At 49.8% G+C, this 20,139-nt stretch overlaps 2 protein-coding genes across 3 annotated transcripts in view; one reads left to right on the top strand and one right to left on the bottom strand.

The window, feature by feature from the left end:
* Positions 1-125: 125 nt before the first annotated feature.
* Positions 126-16,537, top strand: ubn2a (ubinuclein 2a). Its single transcript, XM_056586070.1, has 17 exons — positions 126-680; positions 1,440-1,562; positions 1,879-1,977; positions 2,569-2,682; positions 3,448-3,548; positions 4,899-5,475; positions 5,678-5,748; positions 6,362-6,491; positions 8,211-8,317; positions 8,493-8,603; positions 8,719-8,862; positions 9,311-9,361; positions 9,497-9,539; positions 9,751-11,277; positions 11,983-12,184; positions 12,883-12,951; positions 13,190-16,537. Exons 1-17 carry the CDS (start codon positions 384-386, stop codon positions 13,234-13,236), a joined length of 3,813 nt encoding a protein of 1,270 aa, XP_056442045.1. The 5' UTR covers positions 126-383; the 3' UTR covers positions 13,237-16,537.
* A 1,407-nt stretch (positions 16,538-17,944) lies between these two features.
* The window catches only part of myh10 (myosin, heavy chain 10, non-muscle), a 55,148-nt gene continuing 52,953 nt past the window's right edge, over positions 17,945-20,139 (bottom strand). For both annotated transcript variants that reach the window (XM_056586066.1, XM_056586067.1), the window contains 2 exons: positions 18,715-18,887; positions 17,945-18,328 (listed from right to left, as the gene is read on the bottom strand). In XM_056586066.1, the coding sequence (XP_056442041.1) occupies positions 18,181-18,328; positions 18,715-18,887 (321 nt within the window). In that variant the 3' untranslated portion in view covers positions 17,945-18,180. The remainder of the gene's footprint in view (positions 18,329-18,714; positions 18,888-20,139) is intronic.

Here is a 20,139-nt window from a genome sequence, read left to right as displayed (position 1 = left end):
AGGCGGGTTTAGGAATGGGGCAGGCTGTGATTGGACATGCTGACCCCACTTTCTCACGCTGCTTCCGCTCGGGCCGTACGCGCAGGCCCAGTGACCTCCCTCTGATATTTTATTTACTCCCGAAATCCAAGATGGCTCCTCTGAATGCCTCGGTCCCATAGCAATTTGAGGATGCAAGTAGCTACTAAAAAACAACTTTTCCCAGGCCATCACACCTCCTTTAACTCAAATTGCATGGTGCGGGTGAGCTCCTTACGCATGTACAGACTCTAAGCAGCCGCTGCAGCGTCGTGAAACATTCTTCAAGTCATCAATTTGGAGTAGTTTCGCGAAAAGCTCGCGCTGTCTGTCCGGAGAGAGGTTTAGGCAGGCAGCTCATCCAAATGGCCGAACCGAGAAAAGTACAATTTGTCACCCTCTCGACCTTCGCAGCTGGATTAGCAACGGATTCTAGGAAACGCCGCTTGGAGGATGCGGCCGACATCAACTTTGATGGAGACGGGGAGGTCGACGCGACAGCGACCGGGGCAGATGGTGGCAGTGGTCGTTTCGGCAAAACTGGCAACAGGGACGCGACAGAAGCGAAAAAGATTACAGTGCGATTGGATCTGTCTCTGTCGGAGCCCAATGACCAGTCGTCGGTAGAGTTTAATTACGGGGAACTCATTAAAAATCTCCAGGTAAGGCTACTGGTCGATAAGACGGGGCGAAATGTGTGTGCGAGTTTATTTGATTGCCTTGTTAACTGCGAAGGACATGTCATCGCTTACTAAGGGGAAGTCCACCTTGTCCTTCCATGAACTAGCGTGGTTCAAATGACCATTCATGGCATTTTAAACAAAAGACCCACGGTTCAGTCATTCGTACGGTCCTACACTCTGCATACTGTTAAGTATCGCAACTTCAGCCCAAAGATTGTTCGCTCGTTAGTTGGGGACCAGCGCTCTCTCAAACGACAAGATAAAGCTTATCTTGTGCTGGTACCTGTGTCTTATCCACCGACTTGCCCAGCAACAGCCTAGTCACACAGCCATTACAGCACTTGAAAATGCCACATGCAGTTTGGCCCTCTGGCTGCGGGTGATAGACTGGCGAGCTGGATGGAAATACCAGGATGTAACATGGGAATGAGGCAAATGTCACAGCCATAGTATTGTATGATGTCAGATTATGGACTTGTTGTGATGTATATAATATGCGGATATTATCTATAATTGTTTATTTACATTTCAAGTCAAGTTTAGAAACACAGAATATCTGCTCAAGTTTTTATTTATTTCTGGGCAGAATGTTTGAAATGTTAAAATAGGCTACTTTTAACAGGATTTTTAGTTTTTTGTGTATTATTTGATTGGGGGGGTGGGGGGGGGGGGGTTTTATGACATTTTTCTGGCAGCATTTGTGCACCCAATAATTGTATTTTAAATAATGTTTCCTAGGTTAAGAGCAAGCCCCCCATCGAGCCCCCCACCCCTGTGATCGACCCCAATGACCCCTTCAATGACGACGAGACGGACCGGCTGAAGATGGAGTCAATGGCCAAAAAGTTTGAAAACAAATATGTATGTATTTTCTGGAAATGCCGTTTAAATGTGGTTGCTTCATAACTTCAATTGCTCCCCATTGTTGTATTTTAATGAACTCGGGGAAAACTCATGGTAGGTGAAGGTAAATGATTCAATCGGCCTAATGTTATTGTTTAATTCTGGTTCTGCAAAAAAGTAAGTTTGCCAATTGTGTAAATAAAGAATTGTCCAATGGCCCAGGTGGAAGGGCAAATAGTGGGGCAAGTAGTGTGGAGAGCCCTGATTGTGTGACGCCCTCATCAGAAGGCTGTGTGTTCAGTGCTCATGTGAACCTCTCCTGGCTGATCTCCAGGGCAACACTGGGAAGAAGAGGAAGGATCGGATGCAGGACCTGATCGACATCGGCTTTGGCTACGACGAGACTGACCCCTTCATAGACAACTCGGAGGCTGTGAGTGTAGGCTAGGGCCTCCTTGGCAACATAAGGGTGTATACCTGGGGCACGCACATACTACCGTAAACACACATACAGGTGTGTTTATGTGTATATAACATGTAATAAGGGCTATTATCTTTGTTTTCCCGTGGTATCATCAGCAGTGCATGGTTATGTCTATCAACGCTCCCTCTGGCTACTATAGGTCCATATGCTCTTGTTGTTAGGGTTTGTATTCATCTTATGTCCAAGGGTACATGTGTCCGAAGGTCTCTTTGGTTCACAGAAGGCTACACGTTGTGGTTTCGCCTTTTAGTACGAGTAAAGAGTAACGTATTTTGTTCTTGCGTGGAACGGGAGGCCCGCTCTCACAGCACTGACACACGTGATCCGAGAGTCTCTCTGACCGTGTAAACATGTCCTACTGCGAGCACCAAAGGTTGGAATGTATGTATCAAGCGAATGCTTGGGGCTGACGTGTTTCTGGAGCTGAAGTGTCCATGTCATTCTTCTGTTTAACGTTGATTTTATTTTTTGCGGCAACAGAATAAACTAGCAAGCGACGCGTGTTGAGCCGTGTTGTGGTTGTGTGTTCCATGGTTCCAGTATGACGAGCTGGTGCCAGCTTCCCTGACCACCAAGCTGGGCGGGTTCTACATCAACACGGGTACCCTGCAGTTCAGAGCCGCCTCGGAGTCCGAAGGGGAGGAGGGGAACAAGGTGAGGGCCTCGAACACAACAGGGAGGCAGGGCTGGGCCCACAACAGGCTGGTTGGCCCCAGGGGGCCAAAGATGCGAAGGGAGCGGTAGGGATAAACAGGATTAACCTGATCCCAATGCAAATCATGCTGTCGATGTTGGGTCCATGCTTGTGATGTACGTCTGCAGTGATTACCAACACCCAGACAAAGCAAGGCTATAGCAAGTGTTAATAAATGTATTGTGGCCAAGTAAGATAAAACTACATCACCAGCGTTAACCTAACATTAACAGTATGATTAACATAACACAGAGAGCTAGTCTGTTTTTGGTGGCTTTGGAGGGCGGCCTGGAGGGAGGGGCTGTGATTATTATTTTTCTCCAGAATGTATGCAAGGGCTGGCCAGCCTCCAGTGGCTGCCATGATACCAACACTATGTGGTTCTCTATCGGCCCATTAGTATTAGCCTGGGACCTGTCCTGTTCCACAAAGCAGGTTAGGAGGAGGATCCTAAAGTATACCTCAACCGCAGCTGTCTAGTTCCAGGAAAAGCATATATCGTTTTTTTTTAATATTTTTGTGCTTTTATGTTCTCTAAATCACGTGTGGCACTTGACACATACAGGCAGGTATCCAACACAGGAATTCACACACATAATCGCCATTATTGTGTGTTTCAGTGTTTGCCTGCGTTGCACACCTGTTCTGTAACGTCAGCCGGTCTCTTAGCAGACACCAAGTCGCTGTGGTGTTTCTTGACGTTAACGCTGGTTCTGCTTCAGAAGCTGAACGACGGCACCGAGCAGGAGATCCAGCGGCGGAAGAAGACGGCGGGAGACGTGGCCGAGGAGAGTAAACCCAGGAAGAACAGAGTGCCGAAGCAGGGGTGAGGAAGGCGCCTGCTTACTATTTGCCTACGGTCCACAGTGTGTTATTGTTGTGAGCAAAGACTGGGATTGCGGGCGGGATGATTCTGTTTGTTCTGTCAAAGGCACCACTGCTCCAACACACTCTGCTTTGTTAAATGTTAAGAAAAGTGTGTGTGTGTGTGTGTGTGTGTGTGTGTGTGTGTGTGTGTGTGTGTGTGTGTGTGTGTGTGTGTGTGTGTGTGTGTGTGTGTGTGTGTACTTGAGCCGACCTAAGGGCAAAGGATTCTTATAAAGGTTAAACAACATGGAGCTTGACAATGAACAGCATATTTTTATCTTTATTCTCCATTCGGTCGACAATAATGAAACCCTTTTTCCATGGGAATTCCGAGTAATGCATTGCCTTTTCCCCCAGATAATCTAAAAAGGCATTTATAATTCGCTCCGAGTTTAGCAGGATATTAGGCTGGGACAAAGCGTAGGAGGCATCTGCTTTGATCATTCATAATTTGATTGGCGGCTGTCGGAGGCACCACACCGTCTGCTGTATCAAAACGGGTGCCAAAGGTGGCTGCTGCCATTGGTTTGAAAACCCGGCTCTTCTATTCTGCCCGATTCACACGGGGGGGAAAAAAACCAACGCTTTTAGGGCCTGCGTGATCTCATGTGAAAGGTGGTTTTATGGGAAAAACAAGTATTTTGGGCCTGCTTCGTGTGCTGCTGCACACCGTGAGAGCCGACACTCTGTCCGAGACCAGGACCCTCTTGGTTCTCTCGTTGGCGTCGTTGACAGATGCACCACCTGGTGGTCCCGGGTGAGTCCGGGCCTGGTGGCAGAGGCCTTGTATATCTGTCATCCAGGGCAGTCATAAAGACCCCATTAGCCGCGCTCCGATTGGCTGATCGCTCGCTTTATGCCGGCGAACACGCAGAGCTCCTGAAAGAAGTGCCCTGAAATAGCATTGGCTCTCAACTGTGTGTGTGTGTGTGTGTGTGTGTGTGTGTGTGTGTGTGTGTGTGTGTGTGTGTGTGTGTGTGTGTGTGTGTGTGTGTGTGTGTGTGTGTGTGTGTGTGTGTGTGTGTGTGTGTGTGTGTCGCATAAACAGCACTGTTTGAATGTTATTCAGGGTCATGTCAGTGTACTTCCATCAGCGGAGGTCAATGTCACTGGGCTTTTGATTAAGCTCCGCCCTCCCGGGACGGGGGTGTCGACATGTGCATCTTCACGTGTCCTATCAGTCAGTGACCTGTCGGATCTGCGCCATTTGTATAGACACACAGGAGGGCTTTTATTTTGAAGCTCAGGGTTCTCCGGTCACAGCTACCCGTTAAACTGACCCGAGTGTGGTTCTGTTTGTGTTGCACAGGGTGATGGCTCTGGGCCTCCACCGGCCCGAGAAGAAGAAGAGGAAGAAGCTGATGAAGGACTCCCTGTGCCTGGCGGCCATGATCCGCCGCTTTAACCGCGAGAAGGACGAGATGAGGAAGAGGAACCCCTCTGCTCATCACACCCCGTCCTCCGCCCACCCCCACCCCCACCCCCACCTCGCCGCCAAGCCCAACCACTCGCTGGCCTCGGCCGCCGCCGCCTCGGCAAACGCCGCCCATCTCCACGGCAACGCAGCCCCCGGCGACCTCTCGCTGGCGGACCTCACCGCCGACCCGGCCGTGATGTCCCTGCTGGGCTCGGCCAATGAGAAGGAGCTGCAGGACCTCCTGGGAGACCTGGACTTCGGCCTCCTGGACGCCGCTCCGCAGCACGCCGGGGCCAGGGAGAACGGCCTCATTGGAGTCGGCGGCTCCAAGGCTCCGGGGGCCGGGGGAGGAGGCCTGGGGGCGGGCCCGGGGCGGGGGCTGAGCGGCGGGGGGGGCGTGTTCTCTCCGCCCCCGCTACCTGAAGGACTTCCTGCGCCGCTCATCAAACGCATCGAGGACCTCAGAGGGGTGAGTGGGCTAATTGTGTGTGTGAGAGAATGGAGAGTTTCTGTGAGACAAGAATGTTTTTTTTATGTGTGTGTGTGTGTGAGAGAAGAGGGTGTGTGGGAGTAGGGAGAGGGTGCGTATGTGCATGAGGGGAGGGTCTGTGAGGACAGTGTGTGTGTGTGTGGGAGAAGCATGCTGACTGTGTGTGTGCTCCACCTCCCAGGCTTCTCGTCAGTTCGACCAGGAGGGCAGGAAGAAGTTCTTCACGCTGGACATGAACAACATCCTGCTTGAGTGAGTCAACAACACCTCAACCAGCTCCTCTTCTATCCTCCCACTACCTCTGCCCTCCTGCCTCCCCCCTCTCCCTCTCTCCATCTCTTCGTCGCTCACACTCTCTCTGGCATTTGCTCTGTTGCTGGCTAGCGTTAGCTCTGCTGGCTGGCTAGCATTGGCTCCCTCGTCTTTTCCACATATGACTTTCTATCGTTTAGACGGTTGTTGTCTGCCGTAGGTAAGATTTAAGAGGTATTTTTTGAGTGTAATCTTGTTACAAATAATGGCGTCTTAACCAGTTCGCTATTAGTGATTGAAAATATCTGTAGTGGTTGCCGGCGCCTGCCTCTTTAGGAGACCATTTAGATGAGCCCGCCCCAGGCTCCTTCCTGATCCATCAGGGCAGGGAACCCATCTGGCCTGTCAATCACATGTGCCAACACAGGGTTATCATAGCTCCATTCCAGGTGTGTTCCCGAACATCCCTCAGTGGCAGAGACGCATAGCAAGGGGGTAGAAAGGGAAGGGTTATTTTTTCAACACCCCTTCCCCACTTTATTTCCCCCATCTTCCACCCTATGACGTTCTGATCATTCCCCCCCCCCCCCCCCCCCCCCCTCTGCTCCTCCAGCATTGAGCTCCAGGTGCAGGAGCAGCCTCCCGAGGTGCGCTCCGCCATCTATTCCCACATGGAGGCCTTTGTTCCCTGCAACAAGGAGGCCCTGCTGAAGCGTCTGAAGAAGCTCACGCTCAACATACAGGTGGGTCAACACCTGGGTGCACACGGGGAGCGGCAGCCTCCCGAGCCCGCAGTAGGTTAGAGCCGGCGCCGGGGGGTCGCGGTACGGCGGCAGACCAGGGTGTCTGGGGATCATGAAGGTCTGCTTTGATACCATGGAAAATACAGATGCTCTTCTTTCTACTGAAGGACATCTTATGTATCTAGTTTTTATCATGTTGTGTATGTTGGGTGTTTTGGGCTGGTTTTGAAACAGGATAATAATAGAATAGTGCGAAATGAAGTGTTTTCTGTTGCATTAAAGTTGAGACTGAAATAGGTTTGTTCACCCATGCATAATGGCGGGCGGGTAGGCAGAGTTAACCAGCGTTATGATTTTAAAATAATGAACGAGGAATGCCCAGACGTCGAATCTGAAAGTAAAGTGTAAAGCACAGCGCTACCGTGGGGCAACATTAAACTAGTCACGCATCTCAAGAGCAGTTTATGTAGTTTGAAAGTGTTTCAATTTCGATCGATGTTGGATTTTGAACAGATTATCACGCTCTTAATAACACCGTTGTGAATTGGGGAACTAAAGGTGTGATCACCAGTGTCACGCGTGTCTGCTAGGGGTAGGTTCAATGTCCACAATTGATATCACATAAAAATTTTAGAAGTTTAAGCTGTTTAGAATTGTACCCGCTAGTTTTAGAAAGAGTGAAGACTAAAGATTCAACTGAAAAGTGGAAGAAAAGTGCTTATTTCAAAATATTGATTTGTGCCATAAGTATTCAAACCCAGCGAGACTTGTCTCAGTACAAGTCGGCAAACTGTGCATTATACACTCAGCATTGAAGGCTGGAAAATCTCAGACGGGCCATAATTACCTCAGAATCAACATTTATCGTATTTTTTAACATAAACACAGTCGTGTACCGTCTAAACTGTGCATTTTCAGGGAGGTCTGAACAAAAAAGATACTGCTCGATACTAGATTAGGGCTGTCAGTGGTTGTAAAAGGCCACTGCTACCTAATTATTAATAAGGATGTCGTCGTCGTCGTTGTTGTTATTGTTGTTGTCACAAGCCCTTAGAGCAGAGACTAGAGTGATGGTTCAGATGAGGGAACGCGTGATCTTTCTCTCTTTGTGTTGTTCTTCCGTACTTGATGTCATTCGCCCCTCCTTTCTTTTTAGTTCTCGCTCCATGTATTTCTTTGTCTCTAAATTCATGAGGGGTTTGTTGTTTTCCATGGGAATACAAATGTTCCTAAAGCCAATGCAAGTAGTGAATGGTGAAGCTCAACCTGTCAACTAGTGCTAGGACTGGCACCTCGGGGATAAGCCATAGGGTGTGTGTGTATGTGTGTGTCGTGGCAGTTGAGTGGGTTCGACAGTGCTATTTCTAGTTCGCAGAGGCTGGTGGTATTGTTGTTCCTCCGGAGCTCGCTCCCAGAGGTGCTGCTGATTAATGTGTTTGTGGCAGTGGGTGGCTAACCTCCAGTAGTGAAGCTCCTCTCCATAGGCGCCGTGAGGGGAACAAACGTGTGTGTGTGTGTGTGTGTGTGTGTGTGTGTGTGTGTGTGTGTGTGTGTGTGTGTGTGTGTGTGTGTGTGTGTGTGTGTGTGTGTGTGTGTGTGTGTGTGTGTGTGTGTGTGTGTGTGTGTGTGTGTGTGTGTGTGTGTGGGGTGTTCATTCTGATGATAGTTCTGTTGTCCTAATTAATTAATGACGGGGCTGGTCGTCTCCTCCCCTCTCAGGACGACCGCCTGCGGACGCCACTGCTCAAGCTGAAGCTGGCCGTGTGCAGCGTGATGCCGGAGCAGATCGCCAGATACAACATGGACTGCATGGCCAAGGTTGCCAAGTAAGACTCACTAACAAAGACAAACCAAAAAAAAGTTTCCTGGTTAGTCGCCTTGGCTTTGTCCCTTGACTGGTTTATACAACAGGGTTCTGGCTTTTTTTTTAAGGTCATGTATTTCAGAATGTGTCTTTTGCGTGGGAGTCTAATCGTTCGAGTGTGCGTGTGTGACCTCCAGGCAGCAGTCTGAGGAGGTGGAGAGGAACGGATCCGAGGACGAGGACGAGGAGAAGCCTGGCAAGAGGGTGATGGGACCCCGCAAGAAGTTCATCTGGGAAGACAAGCTCAGGTACCAGCCCCCCATTGGAGGGCATGAACCCTCTCAAGCCTGGCAATAAACACTGCATTTTGAAGGGGTCGCAACCTCAAAACGTAAGCTAACGTGTGTGTGTGTGCGTGTGCAGGAACCTTCTTTGCAGCCTGGTGCGTGTGAAGCTAAGCTGCTACGAGCTGGAGAAGCCTTCCCAGCTCTCTGTAGAGGACTACCTCAAGGCCTTCATGGAGAACGAGGTCAAACCACTGTGGCCTAAGGGCTGGATGCAGGCCAGGTCCGTCCCGTCGTCGATGTCCTCCTCATTGTCTGTCTGTCTGTCTGTGCGTCTCTGCCCAACAATGTGTGTGGAAGCAATGAACGCTTATTAGTAGAAGTGCCGTCATAGCACCCGCACAGAGGCGTCGCTCATAATGCTCATTAAGGGTCCGCTCCTGGGGTGAACCCGGGCACGGCTAGTAGACTAGTCTAGATGACTAGCCGTGCCCTGCTAAGTAGGAGCAACAAGGCCATCATCATTGCTGTCCTACAAGGACGCCTCTGTGTAAAGGGGCTGTTGTGGCCGTCATCGATAATGGAATGTGGCCTGAACTGGACTGGAGTGCAGTCTAAACATGAGTCTTGAGACAAATGCATCAGCCTTTTAAAAGTTCAATTAAAATGTGGCCTATATATATATATATATATATATGATGAGTGATCGGTCTCCTTTCGTCCCTTTGTAGGATTCTGTTGAAGGAGAGCCGTACGGTGCACAGTCACCTCACTGGAAACCTGTAAGTGTTTAGTAATGCTCATTGTGGTAGTGAACGCTGTAAATGATGAGTCTTCAGGTGCCTGACGACATGACAATCGATGCTAGTGTGCAATGTCTAAATGGCCGTCATGTGACTGTTTGTTTGTCCTTGCAGAGTGAAGAGGAGAGTGCTGTCAGGGCCCAGGGCCAAAGCCAAGGTGAGCTCTCTCTCTCTGCTGCTCTGAGCACAGCCAACACTACACTACCCCGGGTCGTTGACTCTACAGCAAGAACCAGGGCATCGAGCAGCGCACGTTTAGAGTAGCCTCTGTCCAGACCCACACATAGCAGCTGTAGTCTCTCTTAAGACGGGGACCAGAGGGAGGGTGGTTCTAACCCCGCGGCCGCGTGCCTCCGTCCTGTTTACAGGAGGGCCTTTGGATCCAGAACCCCGCCTTCCCCATGACCTCCGCCCCGGGGGCCTCCACCTCGCTGACCCCCCCCGCCGGCCGCCGGCCGCCCATGCCCTCCTCGGCCGAGCCCATCTGCCTGTCGGACTCCCTGGACGAGGACCTGTCGGCGCCCACCCTGGACTCCATCTCCCACGCGCTGGCCCTGCTGGGCGGCGCCTCCAAGGGCCTGCTGGGGCCCCTGCAGCTCCCCGCCTCCTCCTACCTCCCCTTCTCCTCCTCCGCCGCCGCCGCCGCCGCCGCCGCGCCGCAACATTCCCTGGTCAAGATGGAGTCGGCCGCGCCGGTCGGCGGCCCCTCCTCCTCCGCCGCCGCCGCCCACAACCCTTCCTCCTCCTCGTCTACCTCCTCCTCTGGCTCCTCCCCCTCGGCCTCGGCTCTGGGCCGGCTGCAGGGGGGCGGGGCCTCGCTGCCGCCCAAGCCCGGCGACGGCTCCTACGGCGCCATGAAGCTACCCTCGGGGGCCCCCGGCCAGGGCCAGCACCAGAGGCTCGTCACCGTGGCGACCGCGGCGCACAGCAGGCCCAGTGTGATGATGGGCGGCGTCAACAAGCTCCACCCCCAGCCCTCCCCCTCCCCTCCTAAACAGCGGCCCCCGCCCACCTCGTCCCCCCTCCTGCCCCCGCACCAGAAGGGCTACTCGGGCCCCGCAGGACCCCTCGGCGGGGCCCAGGGCATGGCCAAAAGCGGCGCCAAACCCCCCGCTGTCAGCAGCAGTAGCAACGGGGGCTCCATGGGCGGCGGCGGCATGCTCCCCCCGCCCCGCTCCAGCCCCCTCTCCCTCCCCCGGCCCACCCTGCAGTCCTACTGCCCCGCGGTCTCCTCGGCCTCCTCCGCCCACCCCCCCAGCCCCTCACTCTCCTCCCACTCTGCCCTCGCCAAGCCCCACCCCCACCCCCACCCCCACCCCCAGCCCCAGCACCACCAGTCCAACTTCATCACCCCCATGCAGGCCACGCTCACCAAGTCCTCCCACAGCAGCACCTCCTCCTCCATCATCAAGCTCACCCCCCGGCCGCCGGGGCCCAGCCCGGCCCCCCCCCCTTCCTCCTCCTCCTCCTCCTCCTCCCTCTCCCTCTCCCTCTCCCAGCCGCAGATCCTCTCCGCCCAGCAGCACCAGTTCTCCCAGAAAGCTCAGGGATTCCGCCCCCCCTACTGCCTCCCAGCGGGGGTCCAGGCGAAGCTGGGCCAGGCGAGCTACAGCTTTGCCGGGGGCCAGAAGACCCAGGCGATCAGCGTTAGCGGCGGTAGCATCACCACCGCTAGCCCCAGCAACAAGATCAACAACAATAACAGCATGGTAGCTATGACGGCCGGCTCCATCCGCCCCGGCAACAGCCCCTCCCCGTCGTCGTCGTCGTCGTCTTCTTCGGTTTCGGCCAATCACGGACAGCGGCAGAGGACTGGGGGCGGGGCCGGCCAGGGCTCCAAGGCAGGAAATGGACGGGTCGTTTCTGGAACACCCAGCCCCTCCCACTTGGCCCAGGTGAGAACGCAGAGTGGAGACGTTCTCATATTGGGAATAGATTTGCCTGGGATTTAAGTTTACACTGGTCGTATTTTCTTTTTTTCTTTTTTTTTTTTTATCCAGCCGATTGAATCACAATGAACACATTTGTTGAATGAATATTTCATATTTTTCCTTGGGAACAAACTGTTCAAATCAGTACGATTTTAAATATATTGTCACGTTACGGATCTTGCGAGTTAAAATTCTATTTATTCAGAAGATCGGTCTTGAAAATACCCATTTGAAAGCCTTTTGCCTTTTCAAAAACATGGGAGTTGCCCAGAGAAAGTGTAGCAATCAAATCAGTTTTATTCCCAAATAGACGGAAAAAACAATCCTCAATATTAGAAATCTGCACGGAAGACTTTTCTTGGCTTACAATGTTTGAGCTTTACCTCAAACCAGAATCAGCAATTGGCAGAAGATTTTTGAACAACCTAAGGCTCCGTCCATATTTAAAAGTAAATTTCTGCCCTGCAAAGGCCAGACTGATGACCAGAGGGAAACCGACTGTGATACCGTTTAGATATTATCATATGCATGTAGTTATTGGTCTGCATGTTTAGTATTTCTATTATTATTCAGGTTTTTTTACGAATATTAATAGTCCTGCTGCAGTCATAACCATCTGAAGTCACCCTCTCTGTTCCTCCCCCTCTCCCCCACTCTCCCTTCCCCCAGGTGTCGTCGGTGGCTGGTGGCGGCCTGGTGGGCAGCCCCCCCACGCTGCCCCTGGGGTACGGCATGCTGGGAGGACTGGTCCCAGTGTCGCTGCCCTTCCAGTTCCCCTCTCTGCTCAACTTCAGTGCCCCACCCGGCGTGCCCGGGGGCCTGGGCGGGGCCCCCAACTCAGGATTCTCCCTCACACAGAACGAGCTGCTGGGTAAATAGCGTTCAGTCTGAGGTGGCCGTTCAAGCACGCGCCGTATGAGTGTTCCCATTAGCGGCCTCTAGTGGCCGGAGTTGGAGCTACAGGGGGCCGAAGGTGGACAGGAATTAACCTGAGGGAAATTCCCTGGGTGGATTAACTCGTGGCTTGGAGCGTTTTTGTCCTTGATGAACGTTCTAGGTCTGATTATTTCTTTTTTTTGTGGAGTAATTTGCTGAAGTAAGAAAAGAACACATGGCAGGTTCAACGCTAATGTAGAATCAATAATGTAGTAGGTTCTGGTATTGTTAAATTGAAGTCACCCAGATATGTTAGGTTCTGCTACCATATCCATGAAGAGATCCTAGCATCTTTGTAGAAATAGGTGTTCATGATGGCAATGTAAGATAAGGAATGCATATAAATCCTAGTTTTTCTTCATTGTTCTCTAAGGGGCAATGTTGCCTCACACAAAATGGTGAATGTGATGCGTCATTTCACAGAGTACCAATTTAATTTAGGCTATTTTTTTTATGCGTGTTTTAAATGCAGAGACGTTCACCTCCCTCTAATAACAGAAGGGGGGAGAGTTTGGAATAGGTTCAATAGTGGACTAAATGTCAGGTTATTTCATACCCCCAATTCCCCTTTTTAAGCCGTTTCTCCATTTAAACCTACATCTCATTTCTCTCTCCCTCCATCCCTATTCTCAGAACTGTATAAGTCTCTCCAGTCCGGCTCACAGGCTGCTCTCCCTCCACACTTGCAACTTGCTTTCTCAGGTAACTTCACTTTTACTTGACTCTGTCTGTCTTACGGATGCATCAGATTGAGTGTGTTCTAATGTGCCTATGTAGCTTCAGTTGCTACACTGTGTCTGTTCTGTATCATGAGAAGGGTTCACCTCCCCTCCAGCGAAGCGTGCCACGTGGTTGAACAGCCCCAAGGAGACGAGGGACGCTGGGCCGTGGGTTCCGCCACTACCTACAAATGTACTATTGTTATATTTTCTGCCAACAGATGCGAACCAAAACCAGGCGAGCGACATGAAGAGGAAGTCCCACTGACCACTCGTCCACACCGGATCCAGCCCCCTGCTGGTAGACATCACAGGTGTCCACCAATGGGAGCCGGCCCTCCGCTGGGTGACATCACAGGTGTCCACCAATGGGAGCCGGCCAGCCGCTGGGTGACATCACAGGTGTCCACCAATGGGAGCCGGCCAGCCGCTGGGATGGACTGGTTTATCTAGTTGTACACTGACCCTTCATCTTGGACCTAGGAGCAAGCATCGGTATAATCTCACTATCAAGGACAATGATGGACAAGACCTAATTTAAGCCTTTTTTTTATTTTGTTATGTTTATCCAGTAGAGCGGCAAGAAAGAAACTAATAATTTGAAAAGAAAAAAAGGTCTTGTTCAGCCTTTTTTTTTTTTTTTTTTTTTTTGTCGACATGTTTACATATGAATCGACCTTGATCACTGTGGCATAAGATTGTGAGCTAGGCGGCAGACTAGTCGTACGCTACGTAATATTACTTGTATTTAAGCTTCTGTGGAATTACGGGATTCTTTATGTTCTTGCAGTAAAAGACAAAAAAATGAAATGGAGAAAAAATAGACGGTTGTTTTTTTTCCCCCTCATGTCCCTGATGTGGAGCAAACTGTTTAAGTTTGTAGAAATGTACTGTTGGATGTCACTTCTGCTCCTACAAATGACTGTTAAGTTGTTATATGATCTTATATATTAATATTATTGATAAATTATTTGTAATTTACACAGGGACATAATATGTGTGTTTATGTGAGCGCGTTTGTGTGTGTGAGTGAGATCAAAGTGTGTGTGTGCGTGTGTGTGTGTGTGTGTACACAAGAGATAGATTTGTGTGTTTGTGTACATATAGGCAATATTATGTATTTTCTTTTTATGGGAGTGGGTGAGAAAGTGTATCCCCTCTCGCTATGGGCGAGTCTGGCCTGGGCCTGGCTCCCTTGCGCCCCCGGTGCTGTTAGTCACACTGGACCCTTCCTGGACACAACCAAGACTTGAATAGAAACGTAGAACCCTGATTTGGACAGATGGGCTCGAGTATTAGGCTGGTATTTTTAGTGTACTTGAATTTTCTTTTTTTTGGGGGGGGGTTGGGTTGGGGTGCGTAATGTATGATCTTTTTGTTCTCTGCTAATCAAGTTAATCTTCTCAAATGTCAATGTAACACGACGCCTTAGTTTGTTCAAATGGTAAACCGTTCAAATACTATGCAGGACTGTAAAACGCTCCTCAATGCAAAAGTGCAAGTTGTTGCCTGGCTTTCAACCTCTCTACTCAACTGTCAGTGTGTTTCTGGGAGTCGTCTGTTCCCACGAGACTCCTCACGCCACCGCTAAATACCTCTGTTAACTAACCTGTTCTTCCTGCGTCCATTTCTTACCACACCTGCGTTTTTTTGGATTACCTTTTTATTCTTTCAAGGAAAATTTGGAAATTTCGAGGTCAGAAAGTAAAACAGTCTGTTTGCCTGTTCTCCTTGACAGTTTGTGTGTTTGTTGTACTAATGTTCTAATAAGGAAGTCTGTATAGTTGACTGTAAACACCGGGAGGACTTTTACTTTGTGAACCCGAAAGCTCCCCTAAGTAGTTGACTCCGTTCCACTGCGGGACTTTTTTCCACTCCACATTAAAAGTGTGTGGTTGACTGACTAACTACTAAGAATGGCGCCAAAGATTGTTCCCTTGCTAGTTTGAATGAAGGGTGTGTCATGGTCAGCTGTGTGTATGTCTGTATGTGTGTGTACTTAATTTAACGTTGTCAAAATGTAGCCAATGAGTGTTATTGTCTGGTCGGGTCAGGTTGTCATGAGCGGTTTTATTGGAGCAGCGGGTGACGTCCTTTGTTTTGGGGGGAGGGGGGGATTTCACAGTAACTTAATTTGGTATTTTTGTAGATTATTTTTTGTGTGTCAATTATTAAATTAAAAGAAAAACGGGTGTTTTTTAATTGGAAAGAATTTACTTCAGTGATATTTGCATATTTTGGTCATTTCTTGTCTAGGCGAGTTTATTAGCCAAACTTCAAACTGAACAGAGGTTACCAAAGAAACATTCGGTAATGTTAGATTAATACCATCCTAAGGTTGATTACTCAATCCCCTCTGTTCTGTAGGTCTAATGAGGGCATATATTTATTATGGGTGTGCATCTCTCCTTTATAGGACGAATAATTTTCGAAAAATCGGATCGCTCTAAAAATATATGTATTTCGACCAACCAGATGACTCAAAATATATTTGACTTATCGGTTCACTAAAAAATATATATTTATACATTAGCCCATGCAATTTTTTTCAAGGGATCTGATTGGTCAAAAAACCTTTTGTTTTCAACCAATTAGATCGCTCGAAATATATATATTCTTTCAACCAATTCGGCCAGTATTGATGTAGTCGCATCTTTGTTAATCCAACCGCTTACCGATTTGTATCGGTGAATCGTTACACCAGCCGTATTTATATGTGGGTGCCCGGTTCTCATACGGTCTACGGCAAGAGATCTTTTGATAAAACAGAAGTTATGAACAGTTGAAGTAAATTCATGAATTTGGTTCTAGACTAGGGTATGCTCTTCCTACAGGTTTCTCCTGAGCCAGTAGGGAATCGGATTCAGTCCAAGGCGGATGAACGTAAAAGACTTCACAACAAAGCGTGTATGTTTTGAAGATTAGTAAGAATCAGACCATGGAACCATTTTGCCAATAAAATCCTTAAGGATTCCTAGGACCAAATGAAGAAAAAACACTGGCTACAATGAATATGCTTTATTTTCCTTAAAAAACGCCATCTAGAAATACAGGAATACAAGAAATAATATAGGGTACGGGGTGCTGTCAAATGTATTTGTAGTGAATTGTAAATCTAAAGAAAATAATAAAATCAAAACAAGTTAACTACTTACTAGATGTTAAAGCTTGAAACCAACACATGCAGGGCTCATTTCCCCAACGCAATTATTATCTCCCCCTGCCTCAGTGAGTTAACGGGGAGGGGTGTTAAGTGCCAACATAGAGATAATGAACGCATCAGGCCCACAATGGCATTGATATAATACTGAGTTTTCTGAGAGCTCACCCTGCCCAGCATAGGTAGCACTGGCTATGATATGGCCGACCACTAACACGCAATAAAAACAGCAACCAAAGGGTAGTAGTATACAAGGTTTCATTAGCTCGTTGGTACATCCCGTTGGGGGCCGTGATGACCACAGGTCCCTTCCCCTGCTCGCTGATGCCCTCGCTCAGTGTCTGAAGGCACTTCCTGAGGCCACCTACCCACCGTCATCCCAGTGTTGCTGCAGTGCCAATGCTTCATAGACACCAGGGAGAACACGATCAAATAATACTGTTGTGCACACATGTTCGCATTTCACATTGTGGGACCAACACAGTAGCAACACCTATGCCAACGTCCTTCCAGAACACACGCCTGGCTTCAAAGCTGCGTAGTCACTTGTATTCTCAGAGTTTGCTATCCCAAAGCTAGTTCCTGAAGGAGGTCCTTCTTGCCAGGTCAACAGGAGTGTTCTGTGTGACCAGAGAACCCACACGCTTGGTATGGGATTAGTGTTGGAATTAGTGGTTGACACTCAAAACATGACGAGCACTTGAATGACGACGAGTTGAGTCCCTTATGTTACAGTACTTAGTAAAGTCATAACTGTCTTAAGACATGTATTGGTTTGGGGAAATGACGTTGGACGCAGTGTTGAGGATCATATGATTCTACTGGATTCCAGTTGCCCAGAAAATGTGCAGTTCTTTTAGCTTTTTTTCCGCATCCATAAATTCTCCTTGCAGAGCGGGTGCCTCTTAGGGTGACCCCATTTGTAAAACAAGGTCTATTGCTAAAGCATTGGTTAACCACGAGTCACGTCTGATTCCTACAACAAACCTGCACACTGTTCCCCTGAAAAGTAATATTGTTGTGAGATGAACTAACAACACAAAATGACAAAACAAAAACATGATTCACATTCTATTTTCAAGGTGACATGTTTGTTTCCAGTTTTTTTGTATGCGTGTAGAGATGTTAAGGTTCCAGCTGTGTTGAGATGGATGAGATGAACAACTAGGACCAAGTCTGTACATTGGAAGTGGACTTGCGCAGGCAGTGGGCATGGTGGTCCAATCGGCGGTGGGGGGGGGGGGAGTGGTTGTGCGTTCGGGTCCAATGAGAAAATACCTTTCATACTAGCTGATAAGTGCTTTTCTTGTTATCCTGCGTTTCCAGACGAGAGTACATACTAATACGTTAAGTACCTTCTGCATGCCTTCACAGACCATCACAACCTCCGCCTACACCACACCCCAAACCTCCTCCTGCATCACACACTCACACACACACACACACACACACACACACACACACACACACACACACACACACACACACACACACACACACACACACACACACACACACACACACACACACACTCAAACACACACACACACAAACATATATAAAAGCACTTTGTACCTAAACCTAAGTTGTGGTTGTGCTGATCACACCACTCAGTGTGTAAGGGGGCTGAAGTGAGGAGCAGGCTATTCTAGGGGGGAGAAGCAGGTGAGCAGGGCCCTCTGAGCCACAGCAAGTAGCAGGAGGAGGTTAGAGTAAAACACCACAGAGAACGTTAGAGTAGAGTAAAGTAGAATAAGGCAGAGCTGTCTGTTTCCCACCGCGGGTTGTTGGGGGAGGAAGGGGGGGGGGGGGGGGTGGTGGTCACGGCATGCTGCCCGGTAGGCCGGCGCTAGGCCTGCTCGAACCGCGGCCCACACACACATCAAGCTGCTTGTGTCCACAAAGTAACGCAAAGCAGAGCGTCTCTCGCCACGGAGCTCCTCCGGTCGTGGGTAGATGGGGTGGAGGGGAGGGGGCGGGGCCTTGTAGAAGTGGGGTCTTCCTGGAGAGGTGACACATTGGGGGGCGTGGCTTGGAGCGGGCGGAGGTGTCTTACTCGACGTTGGAGGCCTGCGTGTCGTTGAGGTCGCTGGTGCGGCTGTCTGCGTCGTCGTCCGACAGGTCCACCGACGCCCCGTCCAGGTTCAGGTTACGCCGGCCGGACCGCCCCGAGGAGAAGCTGCTGACCGGACCCCCACGCCTGGCACACACACGCACACACACACACACACACACACATAGAGAGGGGTGAGGGGTTGAGAGGGGTTGCGCAGGGGAGATGTTTTGGGATGTTCCTCTAACCTGCAGACTGAGATCAAATGTTTTGTCAAAGTGCCCTTCCTCCAGAGACTAGCACCAGAATGTGAACGGCGGTTAACCGTCCCCATGGAAACGGCTCTGGGCTCCTCCAGTGTCTAACAGACCCGCCATCACAGAGGGGTCCCTCTAACACCCATTATGAGGTCTGGCCCTTCTACCAACCAGGGCACAGCTCGTGGTAGTCCCTTCACTCGGCGGGTCTTCTTGACGAGTGAGGTTCGGTAGACGGAGCGCCGGTCTACCACAGAGCCCCCCCCCCCCGCTCACCTGATGCGGTTCTTCAGGGAGTTGAGCTCGCGGGTCAGCCCCTCGCTGGCCTCGCCGGCGTCGTCCAGCTCGCGCTGCAGCTTCCTGCGGGAGGCGTTGGCCCGCGTGGCCTCCTCCTCCGCCTCCTCCAGCTGCCGCTTCAGCTGCTTCATGCGGGAGGCGGCCTTCTCCCCCTGGGTTAGAGAGGAGAGGGAGAGGAGGGGCCGCGGGGCGGGACACAAAGGGGTGAGTGACACGGGGGGCCCCATCTTGCATCCAACGCAATTGACTTTCTACACTGGCGCATGTGTCGTTGCTAGTTTGCATCTGGCGCAGAGCGTTCTTTTCCCTCCACCGCCACGCGTCGGTAAATTAGGGAATGATCTCGCGCCCCAAGGGGCGGTTCGGTGAAAGGAGGAGGCGTGTTCTGGTGAAAACGTTCCCTGGTGCTATCTTGCAGTTTCAGAAACCACTTGCGCCACAAACCAGGAAATACCTGGTTTAAAGTCAGTGGCGCGTTGTTCAGATGCTATTTTAAGGGCGCATTGATAATGTTGCTTGTGCACCTCGCGCATACACTTTGCTTCTCTCATCTACCTAGCCACACATTCTTCGTTAATTATTTGGGAAAGAACAGGTGATACAGCGGTAATAAGTTGTACTTTTAAATCAATGCATCTGAAAACAACGTACAGCAAACACATATTTTCTTGACAGACATTGTGTACAAACCCATAACTTTTAGGATTGATGAGCATTTGATCGTGAGAAGACATTGTTTTACCGCGAGTGAGTGTTAAAAAGAATGAATGAATGCGGGTGCGCGTCGATCTGTCTAAACAGACGCAAACTAAACACGTAACGCATAATACAGTCCATGGCACTGTATATTAACGGGGGGACATATGCATATTAGGAACACAAGTCGATAACGATAATGCATACAATACTGGTAAGAAACGATGTTTATAATGTATTGCGTATATCATTAAATAGAACCACAGTTACCGCTCATCATATTTGTGTCAAGGTTTCTTTGCCGAAATTAATTTGAGGACTCAGTATTTCTGAAGTTGTGGAAGAAAACGCTATTCCATGTGTGAATTAGGCCATATTATTTGGCCATCAACTGAGCCATTTGAAGTTTGAAATTCATGTGGTCATGCATCTGTCTCATCGGAGACTGCAAACGCGCTGTCAAAATATCAACTCGTCAGATTCAAATGCGCTCATGGCTCTTAAAGGGGATGGGAGCTGGCACTCTCATTGGTTTATTGCACGTTACGACCAAACCACACCTACGGGTAATTAGGCTACTTTTTAGATTTGCGCCGGGCGCAAGAGTCATTTATCCGCCGGTAAAAAAGCAACATTGCCATAGAACCGCCCACAAAGCTACTTGCATTTGGAGCTTCTCACTTGCGTTTCAGACCGTTACCAACGTGG

The sequence above is a fragment of the Gadus chalcogrammus genome, chromosome 3 (genome assembly GCF_026213295.1).
Source record: "Gadus chalcogrammus isolate NIFS_2021 chromosome 3, NIFS_Gcha_1.0, whole genome shotgun sequence".
Taxonomy (NCBI): domain Eukaryota; kingdom Metazoa; phylum Chordata; class Actinopteri; order Gadiformes; family Gadidae; genus Gadus; species Gadus chalcogrammus.
The sequence above is the reverse complement of the archived record's forward strand: the minus strand, read 5'-3'. Positions and strand labels throughout refer to the sequence as shown.